This window comes from Chiloscyllium plagiosum, unplaced genomic scaffold (genome assembly GCF_037043375.1).
Source record: "Chiloscyllium plagiosum isolate Xiang-an unplaced genomic scaffold, Cpla_swu_hap1 HiC_scaffold_14, whole genome shotgun sequence".
Classification (NCBI taxonomy): Eukaryota; Metazoa; Chordata; class Chondrichthyes; order Orectolobiformes; family Hemiscylliidae; genus Chiloscyllium; species Chiloscyllium plagiosum.
Window position 1 is genome coordinate 46,944,396 of NW_028270152.1, and position 15,539 is coordinate 46,959,934.

At 39.2% G+C, this 15,539-nt stretch overlaps 1 protein-coding gene across 6 annotated transcripts in view; it reads right to left on the reverse strand.

The window, feature by feature from the left end:
- Positions 1–15,539, reverse strand: part of magi1b (membrane associated guanylate kinase, WW and PDZ domain containing 1b) — a 462,351-nt gene that overhangs the window by 135,871 nt on the left and 310,941 nt on the right. Inside the window, exon 1 of one of the 6 annotated variants that reach the window (XM_087994418.1) lies at positions 10,013–10,056. The exons of the other annotated variants lie outside the window; for them this stretch is intronic. Coding sequence (XP_087850544.1) covers positions 10,013–10,040 — 28 coding nt within the window. The 5' untranslated portion in view covers positions 10,041–10,056. Of the gene's footprint in view, positions 1–10,012; positions 10,057–15,539 lie in introns of those variants that run through there. 6 annotated transcript variants of the gene reach the window in all.

The following is a 15,539-nucleotide window of genomic DNA, read 5'->3' on the forward strand; positions in this document are numbered from 1 at the left end:
AATCAGAGATATGCAGAATTAGGATTGAATAAGCCATGATCTTGTTGGTAGTGGAGCAGGCTCAATGGACCTACTCTTCTTCCTTGTTCATATGTTTGAACCACACCACAGACAATTTGCATTTTCAATTCATTTACCTAGTATATCACCAAGCAGACATGAGACAAGTGGACGTGAACAAAATATTCATTGTCATTTTTAAAAAAAGGCTATCTGCTCAAATCGCTTTCAATTTGTGAGTTTACAACTTGACTTGGGATGAATGATGGTGATTGATAGCTAATTAACAGCTTCAGGTTAGATTGTACCTTGACAAAATGGCAGCCTGTGTGATGAAGGTGAATAATCAATTCATAATCAAGTTGACCTCCACATGAAAACTGTGATTACAAGAACTGGCATAAGATTACAGCACTGGGACTTTTTTTTTGGCAGATCTCCTGGCATATTCTAACAGGACTTGGCCTGGGAGAGCATGAGAAGGAAACCTGATGTGACTGGCCCTGCTGGTTAGCAACTTCAGAAATTAAGACATCTGACTTCTTTCTCAAAGAACACCACTCAACAGGAGGACTGACTTCACCAAACAAAAGAGTCTTGTGGTTTTCTGTAGGGTCTTGTCATCATTCTACATGTCTACTGGGGAATGATATTAGACCTATTTAAAGCCTGGCAAACATTCTAGTAATGTTAAAGAGTGAATTTCTACAATTTGGAATGGCACAAATCAGAGAAAGAAGAATGTGTAGCTCTGTGAACAGGGCCACAAATGAATATGTGTATATTTTATCAGTGACTACTCTCTGCAACACTGATGCTTTCCTTCCATTCCAGCAGCAAATAAACAAAAGCAGTCAATTTGAAGGTACTTTGACTTATTTCTAATCCATTTTTCATAATTGTTAGCTATCTAATCAAAACTAAAATATTTAGGCTTTATTAAAACTTATCTACACACAAAGGCACAAATATGAAACTGAATTCTGGACTCATGATGACGGGAAAAGGGTCAATCACAATTCAGCTAACACAGGTTTTTGATTGTACTCATACTGATTGGATTTATTTTCTGAAACCATGTGAAGTATTGAATTGCACCAAAATAAATCTAAATAAATATGCCTTTTCATGTGATTATGTTTTCTTCTATGTGTAAGCCCATCTAACATGAACCAGAAAGTCAAATTCTTATTGAGTCAGATATCTGGAAGTTTATTAACAACTACCTACATGAACATGACTCCTTAGACTCACATACACAGCCTAGATTTTAGGCCTACTTGGATTGCCATTACACAACTGACTGATTGAATGTCGAGCTAGCTGGCAGTTCGTCTAACAGGCTGACCGACAGAGACAAAGAATCATAGAGATGTACAGTATGGAAACAGACCCTTCGGTCCAACCAGACATCCCAACCCAATCTAGTCCCACATGCCAGCACCTGGCTCATACCATCCAAATGCCTCTTAAATGTTGCATTGTACCAGCCTCCACCACATCCTCTGGCAGCTCATTCCATACACGTACCACCCTCGGTGTGAAAATGTTGCCCTGTAGATCTCTTTCATATCTTTCCCCTCTCACCCTAAACCTATGCCCTCTAGTTCTGAACTCCCCAACCCCAGGGAAAAGACTTTGCCTATTTATCCTAACCATGCCCTCATAATTTTGTAAACCTCTATAAGGTCACCCCTCAGCCTCCAACGCTCCAGGGAAAACAACCCCAGCCTGTTCAGCCTCTCCCTGTAGCTCAAATCCTCCAATCCTGGCAACATCCTTGTAAATCATTTCTGAACCCTTTCAAGTTTCACAACATCTTTCCAATAGAAAGGAGACCAGAACTGCATGCAATATTCCAACGGTGGCCTAACTAATGTCCTGTTCAGCCGCAACGTGACCTCCCAACTCTTGTACTCAATACTCTGACCAATAAAGGAAGGCATTCCAAATGCCTTCTTCACTATCCTATCTACCTGCGACTCCACTTTCAAGGAGCTATGAACTGCACTCCAAGGTCTCTTTGTTCAGCAACACTCTCTAGGACCTTACCATTAAGTGTATAAGTCCTGCTAAGATTTGCTTTTCCAAAATGCAGCACCTCACATTTATCTGAGTTAAACTCCAATGCCACTTCTCAGCCCATTGGCCCATCTGGTCCAGATTCTGTTGTAATCTGAGATAATCCTCTTCGCTGTCCACTACACCTCCAATTTTGGTGTCATCTGCAAACTTACTAACTGTACCTCTTATGCTCACATCCAAATCATTTATGTAAATGACAAAAAGTAGAGGGCCCAGCACCAATCCTTGTGGCACTCCACTAGTCACAGGCCTCCAGTCTTCTTAAACTATGTTGCATGTTGTGCTGTCACTATCTGTCTTAAAAGTATACTGCCTTTCTGAGATCTGTGAAATTTACAATAACTATGTCCCAACCATATAAAATACATACAAAATGAGGAATGGCAATTGCCTTGCCGAAAAATCTATCAACGATAATGTTTTTGCTTTCCACTACTCTATGTGAAAGTCCAATTCACATTGCTCCTGTCAAGTTTGCTATTCGCTGTTTTAAGCTGTGCAAACTCCCTGATCTAATATTATTCTTTTATATAATATTCCAGATTTAGCTTTTATCCAGTTTCCCATCTTATATAACTATACGATGTCCTCTTGGCCATAGCCTCTTGAATGACAGAATCTCATTCAACCCTCTTGGATTTCTGATAAAACCTCAGAAAAAGCCAGAATCAGCTACTGCCAAATACAGGGTAGTTCATCCAATCTAAATTTGACAAAACTGGGCTGGATTTGACTGTGAAGTAGATGCAAAGAGATGACAAGTTGAGTAAGTAGGCAAACACAAGACAAATGCAGGACAACGTGGCTAAATGTAGACTTGTACACTTCACTGTGAAAACCAGGAAGAATGGTATACTGGGAAGTGTGGATGTATAAAGAGATCTATGTGCTCTTGTATGCCAGACAATGAAAGTAGGGCAGGCAGGTATGGCAAGCACTTGGGAAGGCAACTGGTTTATTGGCTTTAATTGAAAGACGATTTGATTTCTGAAGCAGTGGGTGTCATACTACAGTTATTCAGGACCTTTTACGAATATCCTGTGATGTGGGAACTTCTTACACAACAGTTTGGGCAGCATGATGGCTCAGTGGTTAGCACTGCTGCCTCACAGCACCAGAGACCCGGGTTCAATTCCCGCCTCAGGCGATGGTCTGTATGGAGTTTGCACATTCTTCCCATGTCTGTGTGGGTTTCCTCCGGTAGGTGAACTGGCCATGCTAAACTGCCCATAGTGTTATGTGAAGGGGTAAATGTAGGGGAATGCGTCTGGGTGGGTTGCGCTTTGGCGGGTCGGTGTGGACTTGTTGGGCCGAAGGGCCTGTTTCCACACTGGAAGTAATCTAACCTAATCCTCATCCTTCACCAATTCCTCCTCCTTTACCCTTATTGCTATCTCACTATCATTTAGCTCTCCAGTCTGCTGCCTACCCAATAGGAATACATGGATTTCTATCACAGAGGCTTCTGTTTATGGAATCTGTTGATGTTGATTTAGGAGGATATTGCCAGGATTGGAGGGTTTGAGCTGTAGGGAGAGGCTGAATAGACTGGGATTATTTTCCCTGGAGCACTGGTGTGACCTTATAAAGGTTTATAAAATCATGAGGGGCATGGATAGGGTAAAAAGACAAAGTCTTTTCCCCGGGGTGTGGGAGTCTAAAACTAGAGGACACAGGTTTGAGGTGAGAAGGGAAAGGTTTAAAAGGGACCTAAGAGGCAACCTTTTCATTCAGAAATTGGTGCACGTATGGAATGTCCTGTAAGTAGTTTTTGTGAAGATCTGTAGCTCAAGAGCTGTTTGGATTCAGCGTTTATCTGTTTGTCGAGCTGGTAGGTTTACTGGCAGACATTTTGCCCCTTTTCTAGGTGATATCATCAGTGCTGCATTGCCTCCTGTGAAGCACTGCTGTACGGTTCCGCTTTGAATTGATGTGGTTCTATTTCAAGTTGGTGCCAGTTCTGGAAGTGTTTTGTACATCGGATCCAGGCCAATGTGTTTATTGATGGAAGTTGAGGATGAGTACCATGTTTCCAGGAATTCCCTCGCTGTTTTTTGTTAAGCCTGTCCTGGTATTGTTGTGTTATCCCAGTCAAACTCATGGTTCTTGCAGTCCGTGTGTATGGATACCAGAGAGTTGGTCGTGTTACTTAGTTGCACATGGATGCGGGTCACTAGCTGTCCTACATAGTATATAGTGCAGTCGCTACATGGATTTTGTAAATTACATTCGTCCTGCACACAGTGGGCATCGGGTCCTTTATTCTGGTGAGTGTGGCTGTTGGATTGTGTGCTATCAAGATCCTTAGTAGTCAGAGCAGTCTAGTTGTGAGTTCCAAAACGCATCTCAATGGGTATACGAATAGCAAGGGTTTAGAGGGATCTGGGCCAAATGCTGGCAAATGGGACTAGATTTATTTAAGATATCTGGTCAGCATTGACGAGTTTGACCAAAGGGTCTGTTTTGGTGCTATATATCTCAATGACTCTTAAGTTGACAAAGACAGAAACCTTGAGATTTAGTAAAGTCAGATGTGATGATCATCCGTTGAGAGTTTGATGCCCATTTTTTTAGTTAAATCATATTTCATTCTGGACATTGAAATACATTGAAAGACATGTTCCTCAAACTTGTAACGTGCTTTGAATAATGCTTGTGCTTTTTCAGGATTAGTGATGGCTGCCTACCCATTCTCATAGACATCCCATTTTACTTTTGGAGTTTTAGTGTGCAATTTTAAAAAGGAGCCACCTGTCATGGAGAATGGGAAATATTGATATCAAGTGAATGGTTGCACATAACCTCGTACCGATGAAAACAACAAAAAACAGAGTTAAATGAAGTTTTGTTGAATTGATGTCACTGCCAAATGTGATTGAATGCTAGTGATGGTTATGTACAATCTGTTCAAAATAAAGATTTTTTAAAATTTAAACAACAGTAAATAGCACATTTTCCTGTGTTAAAAGATTTCCAATCACTCTCCAGTCTGCCCCAGAATCTCAGCTTTTACTGTAATTTTTAGCCACCTCCACCATTTTCTGACATAGCACAATGCAGATCAAGTGAGGTCAAATTCAACATCTGCTAAAACAAGATCACTAAGGCAATAACTATCCGCACAGAACAAATGGAGGTCATGTTTAGACTGCCAGCTAAATAATGCACATTTAAATAGAAATAACATGCAAATTTGAATTTCACAATAATTAGAATGGAAAAACAAAATCTTCCATCCAAAGCAGTCAATGCAAAATTCACCTTCTGACATTAATACATCTAGAATCAATACAGTTGAAACCAGTCTCTAATACTTCTGCTATACCTTGCGCAGTTATATGTACGAAGCTTATTTTCAACAAATTGCAAGAAATGTTCTCCATTATTCTTATAAACGTGGGAAATCATCGACGAACTCAGAGGTGTTGAAAAGACTACAGGCTAAAACTTAGATGTAATGTTGAATGTCCCAAGTATGGTTCTTTCCATTTCTAATTGTGTTGGTGGTCTGATGAAATGGATATTAGTGCAACTTGCTGCTGTCAGGTACAGATTAGATGGGTTCAAGCAATTCAGCATGCTGCACCCAAAGTAGCAGCAGGAAGGGCAGGATGCAAGGTTACATTTTGTGTGGAGCATTGGACGGCACTTTCCTAATGAGCATGTTAACATCTGAGTGGCCAGTGGAGATAAGGGGCCATACTATCTGGACAGGAGTAGCAAACATGATCACACAGTAAGAAACAAAAGATAAAATTGAGGAAAACATAACCACATGGAATAAGTTCCTCCACTGCAAAAATTGACCCTTATGTGACTTTACAGTCCATTCAGTAAGAAATGGTGCTAATAATGCATTTTGGAGGTTGATAAGTCACAACAAGAAGTGCTGGATGGAAATGACAATCTACACAGCATGAACTTTGAGAAGTCAACTTGTTTCTTTACTTGGAGTCTTTTCAAGGGTGAGGAAAAATTGGAGGTGAGGTGACAGTTTTTGCGCAATAAATACTTAACAAGATTTTGAGATACTTACAGCTGTGGTCTTATTCCAGTCTATTGTAATTTTATTGAGATACTCTCCTTAGAACAGAGACAAAAGCCAATGTGGCAAAATTACACACAATTCTAGCTCTCACTTCACCGCTCTGCTTCGATGTTCTGGACTCCCTCAACATAGAAAATAATTTCTCTCTATTTACCGGCCAAACCCTTTAATTATCTTAAACATCTCAACAAGATCCCCCTCAATCTTCTCTACTGACTATAATACAAGAAATGCTATAAGGGCTTTAGTGCAGTAGTGGTAGTGCATACCTCTGAGCCAGAAAATCAGAGTTCAAGTCCCCTCTTGACTTGTCATAGCATGACCAAACATGTTGATTAACATAAATGCAAGCTACTTTAATGCAACAAGATCTGGAACAATTTGCCTTGTCACCTCAAATAAAAAGGAAAAACTGGTGATCGGTTTCCCTCTGAGGAGCTAAATGCTGGCCTTTTGATATTCTGAAGACCTAGTGTAGCAGCTTCACTGAACATGACAAATTAGTTTTGAGGGAGAATAGGTGAATACAACAGTGGTGGGATGCAAAGTGTTTCACAGCTTCTTCCTTGACGCAGTCACTGTGAAACATCCTTTTCCCGCTTGTAACCAAGTCTCTCAAAATTGTTAATTAACAATGGGGCCCTTTAGCAGGCAGGTGTCAACTCCAAAAATACATCACATAATTAATGTTTCCAGCAATGCTGTGAGATTCTGACAAGCATTTCCTTGTTTTTGTTGATAGCAGTGACCAGCGTGGATCTTAGTAATTGAGGGTTTTTTTTGAACCTCAAGAGCAATCAACACTCCACTTTGGAAAAACAGCCTTTTCCCTCAGTCAGGAGGCGGGTGCACTAAACATGGCTAATGCACAAACTGACATAGAAGACATTATGCTAGCAACACATTGTACCTAATCAGATGGAAAGAAAAGATTGATTTATATAATGCCTTATAATTCTCAAAAAAACTTAGAAAGCTGTACATGTGTACTGAACAAACAGCAGCCATTTTGAAGACAGCAAAATCCCATAAAGCAGCAATGAGATTAATAATCCGCAAAGCTATTTCTGGTAGTGATTAATGGAAAATGTTAACTGTGCTACCGGCTCTTCTCCTTAAACTGTCTTAGAGTGTTTAATGTTCATCAAACTACCAAGCAGTCAGGCAGGATCTTGGCAGAACATCCTGTTTGAAGAATAGCTTCTCAGACAATGTGCAGAACTCTACTGGAAGAAAAACAGCTAGATTTCTGCATCCAATTCCTAAAATGAATTTCCAAGTCAGTACAAACCTTTGTTAGATTATCAAACTTTCAGAGAACAAAAAAATCTTTCCTCCTTTGCCCAAAATTTAACAGGCTCATGAAAGTACCTGTCCAACATGATATGGCTTCCTGCATCACTAAATAGCATTACAAATTAAGCACAGCAGTACCATATCCCAGATATTATGAATTTAAATTTGAAGTACAGTAACTTTATTTTTATATGTATATCTTCATTCCACTGAAAATATAGTTCAATGTGATTATGGATTTCAGTGCAAAATCCACATTTTAAATGTAATGTTGCAAGTTAACAACTTGTGTCAATAAATTAGAACTCCAATTTGTCATTTATTAGTTTAAGTATCTTGCACATAATCTTCACAGCACTATTCTCTTCCCCACCTTCACTGACACAATGAACAAAATTGGTTTCTATCCAATATACAATAAATGGTAGAGCCAGAGATAAGGGTGTACAGGTCCGCAGATCCCTGAAAGTGGTAATACAGGTGGATAAGATGGTCAAGAAGGCAGCTAGCACACTTGCCTTCATCGGTCGGGGCATCAATATAAAAGTTGTAAAGTTATGATACAGCTGTACAAAATGTTAGTTAGGCCACACTTGGAATATTGTGTGCAGTTCTGGTCACCGCACTACCAAAAGGACATGGATGATTTGAAGGGGGTGCCGAGAAAGTTTAGCAGGATGTTGCCTGGTCTGGAGGGTTTTAGTCATGAGGTGCGGTTGAATATATTTGGATTGTTTTCACTGGAAAGACAGAGGCTGAGAGGAGATCTGATAGAAGCCTACAGAATTATGAGAGGAACAGACAGAGTGGATAGTCAGAAGCTTTTTTGCAGGGTGGAAACGTCAACTAGAAGAGGGTACAGGTTCAGAGGGAAGGTTTAAGGGAGAAGTGCTGTGAAAATGTTTCACACAGACGGTGTTGGGTGTCTGGAATACACTGCCATAGCACAAATGCTTTTTTGCTATCTTACACATTATTATGATTGCTTTGCTTTGTCCATTCATGATTTGAAACATTTTTTTCTATTAACTGTAAAGAAACTGTGCACCTCAACAGAGTTACTCAAGACACCAACTTAAATATTTAATTCTGCAAAATAAGAACATTTCTAAACAAATCCCAAAATCATCAATATCTCTCAAAAAATGAATAACTTGCACTAAAATGTCTGGGATAACATTTTAAAATGTTGTAAATGTAATGATTATTTTTAAGTCTCTATTTTACTCAGAATATGGAGTAACAGCTTTTTCATTACATCACACAATATATTTTTTAAAAATCAAAAACTAGCAAACACCATATGTGCAGTATTACTAAATTCTTGCAAAGTCATAACAGATTCTTGGTCTGATGATTACAATCAATATCTTGTTTCTTTTAACATAGTCAGCCTCTTGTAATTATTCAAACAGTGGGTCTGGCTCGCACAGGGCCTCCCTTTCATTAATCCCAGGAGGTATCTTAACACCTGCTAGAAACAAGTAGACTCAAACCAAACACAGTCTACAGGCAGGCTATTGAAAACCCCAAACTCATCTTTTATCAACACCTGTTATAGAAGAATACACAATAGAAGAGGCTTGCAATGGATTAGCAATTTAGTTTAATGCACTTTGCATTTGAACACTATCACCAAAAGTAGCCTTTCGTTAAGGGACAATATTGTAACATAAACGTTGCACCGTAATTGCTTACCAGCTGATTTTTTTTCTCATGTCATCACTACTGAATGCACATTGACACTGGCATCAAATTTGATCAGTCACCACTAGTGGTGCAAAGTACAGCAGGCAGCCATTTATGCAGGGCTCAATGGACTGAGCATTCCAGGCCTGTATGACGATTCTTGTCTCTGGAACAACATTTGTAGCCTTCTGTACCTTTCAACCTCCCTTCCTGCTGGTAGTCTGGAAACCACGTTTCACTGTTATCGGTGAGTAGTCCAGAACACTCAGTGCTGCAAACTAAATGGAATTGGCTTTGCAATGTAACGTGTCAGAAGTCCCCACTGAATTACATTGTTTAGAATATTTGATGATTTAGTCAGAAATATTGTGGATTACTGCTTTTTTGAAAAAAAAAGCTGCTGCCACTGCAATATCATGGGTCGATTGGGGCAACTTAAGAATCATAGATTCACTGTGCTGCCAACCAATGATTCATCTTCCTTCTTGATTAATAGATGCTGATAATACCAGTAGCTTACCTAAATTAAAGTGGATATATAAACAGAAGATCAAATCAAATTGGTAATAATGGTGATGCTGCAATAAGATCGGGGAAAAATAAAAAGATTGAAAATGCTTATGTTTTGAGGACTAAGGGGTTAGCAAGCATGAACTATCTCAGCAAGTCTACAATTAATAATACTCCAGCTATGTGTACAAAATTAATTTTGGCATTGACAAATATAATTTTCCATCCTGCAATGCAGCATTTATAAAGATTATTGTCTAAAATAAAAATAAAAGCTCACATAGGAAAAAACTGATTCACATGATATTTACCCTCAGTTTAACGTTTATACAATTATGACTGCTATTAAGAAGTGCTAGATGTATAAATATTCTTGTAACACACCAAAGGTTAAAGATGAAACACTAATCATCAAATCAACAGCTGTTTGCTCCCAGCCTTAACATCAATCGTCAACTGCTGTCGACTAACTCCCAAGCACTGCAGACAAATGGGAGCGTCACTGCTGTGAAACAGCACCTCTGCAATCCGCTGCAATTCAAACAATCACCTAATGGTGCTTTTAAGTTGCCTAAACCCAATTCACAATGTTTTGACCTGCAATCCACCTCTTAAGCCCTTCCACAATGCATTCCAAACAATACACATGAACTTAAGCATATCATGCCAGACCACTGTCATTTCAAATGCAACTCTGGCCTGTACATTAGCTTTCAACACTTCCTTGAATTGAATAACAAGTGCAAGTGAAACGAAAAAATATATTTCAGAATTTAATCAGCCTGAATATACTTTACCATCCTACAATGAAATAATATTTGCAATGTATTGTGGTTGTTGTACAATTTGGAATGGGCCCACACCGAATGCCTCAAGTCTGCCTTCTTTTGCTGACAGTCTAAAATGCTACCTTTCACTACAAGGGCAAGGCATTACAGAGTATAAAGAAGGCAGTGTCTTTAGTGAAATAAGCATCAATCTATTTTTTTCAAGCTGTTTGCTATACATTATAAAACATAGCCACAACGGAATTTGTGTTAGAAAATATCCCCAAGCTATCCTGATCTTTTTTAAAAAAAGCATATGGGCATTCCCACCCAACTCAAGGATCAGGAGGGGGTAGTCATGACATTTCCAATACAGCTTCTCCTCACTGCAAAATAAATCATACTGAAAGAATGTGAAGCCTTTAGAGGCCTGCAGTAGTGTGTCTTTTCCAGGATGTATAGTGCAATTAATTTGGTAAAAATAAGGCATACACAAAGGAGAATTCATATTTTTGCTCTCAAGGGTTAACAGGTTTAAACCTCACAAAACAATAGCTTATACTATTGGTTTGTTCGACAAAAGATTTGTCGACAGCGCAATATGCAAAAATCGGCAAAGTTCTGAGAATAAAGCAATTGCCAACAGCACTGTTACATTCTATGAAATCATGATATCTACAAAAATTTGTACCCAAATTTGTATTTGATTAGGAGCCTATTTTCTGCAAAGCCAGATTTAATATTTTATGAGGGAGCTCTGCAGGGTAGCAAGCTCGTTGCTGAATGGTTGAACTGCTGAACGGATTCTGAATGCTGAATGCGAGCTGCAATTTTGAAAAATCCCGATACAACAGCATTAAGTCGAATCTTTCTCTCGAGCTGTTTCTTGAGTATGAATATTGGCAGCATCATCAAAACAAAAGTGTGCTACTCTCTTCCTACTGAACAACTTGCAGAGATAATATGATAGACGAAATCATCCAGAAATAAAAGTCAATAATTCACATCTTTAAATGTATTTTCATTCTGTTATAAAGGGAGGTTTTGCTTATTAAATATCACATAGATCAAGCCATATTGCTGAAAGTATTGACATTGTGCTTTCACAATTCATCCTAACAATACATACAAATGTATACCGGCTTCCTTTAGACAACACCTTATATCACGTCCAACCCTATGCAGCTAACTTTACAGTAACCTACATCCTCCAGTTTTGAAACATCCAGTCTGAAAATCATCAATTTAATGGGTCTGCCAGAAACTGCTGCCTGTGAACCTGGTTTCTAAGGTACAGTGTAGTAACGGCTGCTGGCGCTTTCAAGCCAGACTCCAACACAATACAGCTGAAACACAAAAGGCCAATTCACACACTCCCAATTCTCCATATTTCCAGCTGAGCCCTTGCTTTATCGAAACACTGCCTAAGAAAAAATGAGAGGCTGAAATTTGAAGCCTAATTAATTGCAATAATGTCTACTCCAACCAGAACCTAAGATTTAAATGAAATTCTGCGACTGGAGGCAACATAATCCCCCCCAAAAAAGTAATTTTTATTTAAACACACTTTTCATCCATGGAGGCCCAGTAGCAAAAAAAGGGACAACACATGCATCCTACCTTTCTCAGCAGGAACCATTAGTCCTGGGATAATCATCTGGAAAATGCAGCTGGTCTGCAGGCAGATGTCAAACAGCAGCAGGACCAGGATCAAGCTCTAATTAATTCATTATTAGAGCCAGATTCACAATAAAGAACGCCACTATTTTTTAAAAAATCAGTTTAACCACAATACAGCACACATTAATCCTTTTCTTTCCCAAGCCTTATGCCAGTAGGAGGACTTCACACAGTAGCAGCCATTCTCCTCATAAACTGTATTCTACACATGAGCCACAGCAACAGACATTTGTCACCAAAAAGGAATCATTTCAAGAAACAACATCCTCATTAAATTCTGTAGTTTGTTTCACAAAGACAAAGAACTAGCACATACTGTAATTCCTAGTCGAGTTTCTCAGCAGCTCATCTTGAGCTGATCTACATGCATCTAAACAAGTACTTACCAACAGCTGCTCCTTTTATAATGCCCACAGGCACTGCAAATGATTTCTTCCACTCAAAACCAACTCAATGAATGCTATTCACACTCGTTTACTCCTGAGTCGACTGCACCCTCTCTCTCTCTTTCTCTCTCCCCTGCTGTCTACCCGCCCACCTCCACATGGTCTTTAGACAAACAAGGCACTTGCATCACCCTGAAAAGGGCCATGTGACCCTGACAATCAACACTGAAAGGCAAATGATGAGACACTGAGGATTAGCTCAAAATCAGATTGGAGGAAGCTGGACAGCACACGGATCTGAATGTGATTTCAGGTTAGTTTTGTGGAATCTTTCCTTCACAGTAACTCCTCCCATTGAGAAGTGTAGTCACTGTATTGATATATAAAATCAAATAAACCTCACACCCTCAAACTGATCGCCTGAGTTAATCCATTCGTATTTCTATAAAATTAATACAAGCCAAGTGACCTAGCAGCATTGCTCTTCATCATTCCATTCTTTGAAATATGATGCAGAACAATCTTGTTTAATATCCATGATATAGAGGTGCTGGTGTTGGACTGGGGTGGGCAAAGTTGAAAATCACACAACGCCAGGTTATAGTCCAACAGATTTATTTGAAAATACAAGCTCTCGGACCACTGCTCAGTCAGAAAAGTTTGCATTTTCAAATAAATCTGCTGGTCTAGAACCTGGTGTCATGTGATTTTCAACTTTGTTAAATATCGACAGCCAGCTCTTTAAACTTGCATGTTTAGTATGATTTAACAAACCATTCAACTTAGGATTCAGTGTGCAGCACATTAACTGACAACTGTGTGTTTTATCTGCAAAGATTATAACAATGAAATAAATGCCCATGAAATGAATATACACAATACCCATTGGATAGCTTTTAGATTTTCTGCCTAACCAACAATGAACTGCTTTCAAATTACCTCATTCATGCTTTACACTTTCTCTGCCAAATTCTTTTCCTCCCCAACCTGCTGCATGCTGTCCTCAGTCAGTCTTAAAGTGCTGCAACAAATTAGCTGTTTATCTTCTAAGAGGTCAGAGCAAACAGTGAATATTGGTCAGTCATGAGGAAGCTCCATATCTGTGCCTGGTTCTGACCTAATTTAATATCTTCAACTGTGCTTCCAGCAATGATTAGTGTTGTATGAGGCAGTTAGTACTTGACAGGATGAACTAATGTTGGAGGCAAGCTCTGTCCACCAGGATGCAAAATGATTGTTCCTGGGAGGAGTTGATAAAAAGTGGGGCTGAAAGGCACACCAGGTCAGGCAGCATCAAGGAGCAGGATGTTTCGAGTCGACACCCTTCACCAGCCTTGCCCCAGGTCAGGGCCTCCCTCTCCCAGAACTGCAAAGGACCTCTACTGTTCTTCATTCTGAGAAGGATCCACACCCTCAACAAATGCTTTTTCTCTGCCCTAAATCTCCTCTCTTCTGGAAGAAGTTAACATTTGTACGAGTATGTCTGTGTGTTTGGTTTGTATCATCCTTGTGCTAAATCAATATAGCTAACAGTAATATGTGCTTACAGTAATGGGTTGAGTCTGATGCTTCACAAGAGACAATCATGTATTTGAGATGTCATGTAACCAGCTAAGAAACATCATGAAATAAACCTTTACTATTCACCAGAATTGAGATTACCTTCTGCAGAAAATTTTGTGTGGGCATCCTTCCCAATGTGGTATAAGTAACGTAGACTAATACATATAAGAAACTACCCAAGGCTTCTCAGTCACATTGTTATAATATGCAGGCAGTCCAGGCACCCAACATTATAAAGCGATGATAGCGATGATGATTTTGCTCTTTACCATAAAGAATCATCAAGGATTGTTAAGGCCAATTGTTCCCAATATCCACTGTGGCTGAGTGTAGCTAACTCAGCACGAATTTCAGCCTCTCCCAATCTGTCAATTATGGACACCAAGTTCATCATGAATATCAATGATAATCTGATTGACAGTCAGCATTCAGTTCAAGAGTTAAACTCAGGGAGGGACACACAGTAGCTTAAGAGTTCAACTGTATCAGAGTCAATAATAAAGGAGCTGGACTTGGGCCCATTAATAATGAGTATTCCCAACTCCAGCTCCTTGCAGACGTGATATTAGTTGTGCTCCTTCAGCATTACTTGCCAAAGAACACACAATTTTGCTCATATGCAGCCAGACCATGAAATCACATGAAGGATTTGCACGTTCTTGCTCAACTTTTCAGTATAAATATAAAATCTGAAGCAGCTGAGCCCAATGTTAATTGACAAGTACATTGTTTTCCATTAATGATCCATTCAAGGTACATTTCAAAGGTTTCTAGCTCCCTCCATTGGAGCTTGTGCATCTTAAACTGAATTAAAAATGAAACAAAAAACACAAAAGTAATGAAAAGTTCAATTCTACAGGATTTAAAGTTGAAACATTATCCTCCTGTTTAACATTTCTACTTTTCTCATAGCATTTTTCAAACTTTATTTTCTTTTCAATTCTTACAGCTTTTTTACAGCTGATTTTTCTCTAATAAAAATCTACCTTTAAATCTTGCATTACTTGGCACCTTCAGTAGCAAGGTGTATAAATGAAGAGTGTGTTATACTGACGTATTAAAACCGGAGTCTTCTAGATTCAATTTCAATCTGTGCAAAATGAAGCAATTTTACTGAACGCATCAATGACAGTGTTAAAACTAAGGTAACAGAGGGAAAATAACCAGATCAGTTGAGTTCCTACTGCCGATTATTCCAATATATGGGGGTGAACATGGAAGGAAGATAGCATTTGGCTCAGCTCTGATTAGGTTTCCCAGCTCTGGTTAGGATTATCCTGGTTGAATGATCATGAAACTTAATCATATGGCAAATACACTCACTCGCAATTAAAACCAGCGACTAGGGTTGGCTGTCCCAGAGATCCAATACCAGTGAATGTCTGTGCCAGGCAAACTGTACTCAAATGCAAACCAATACCTGGAAAATTAGTTCTCACTGAGAACAAGTGTCAAACAAACTGCTCCCTCAGTCTGGGCTTTTGCCAGGCAAGCTGTACCTCAGTGAAGGAAATG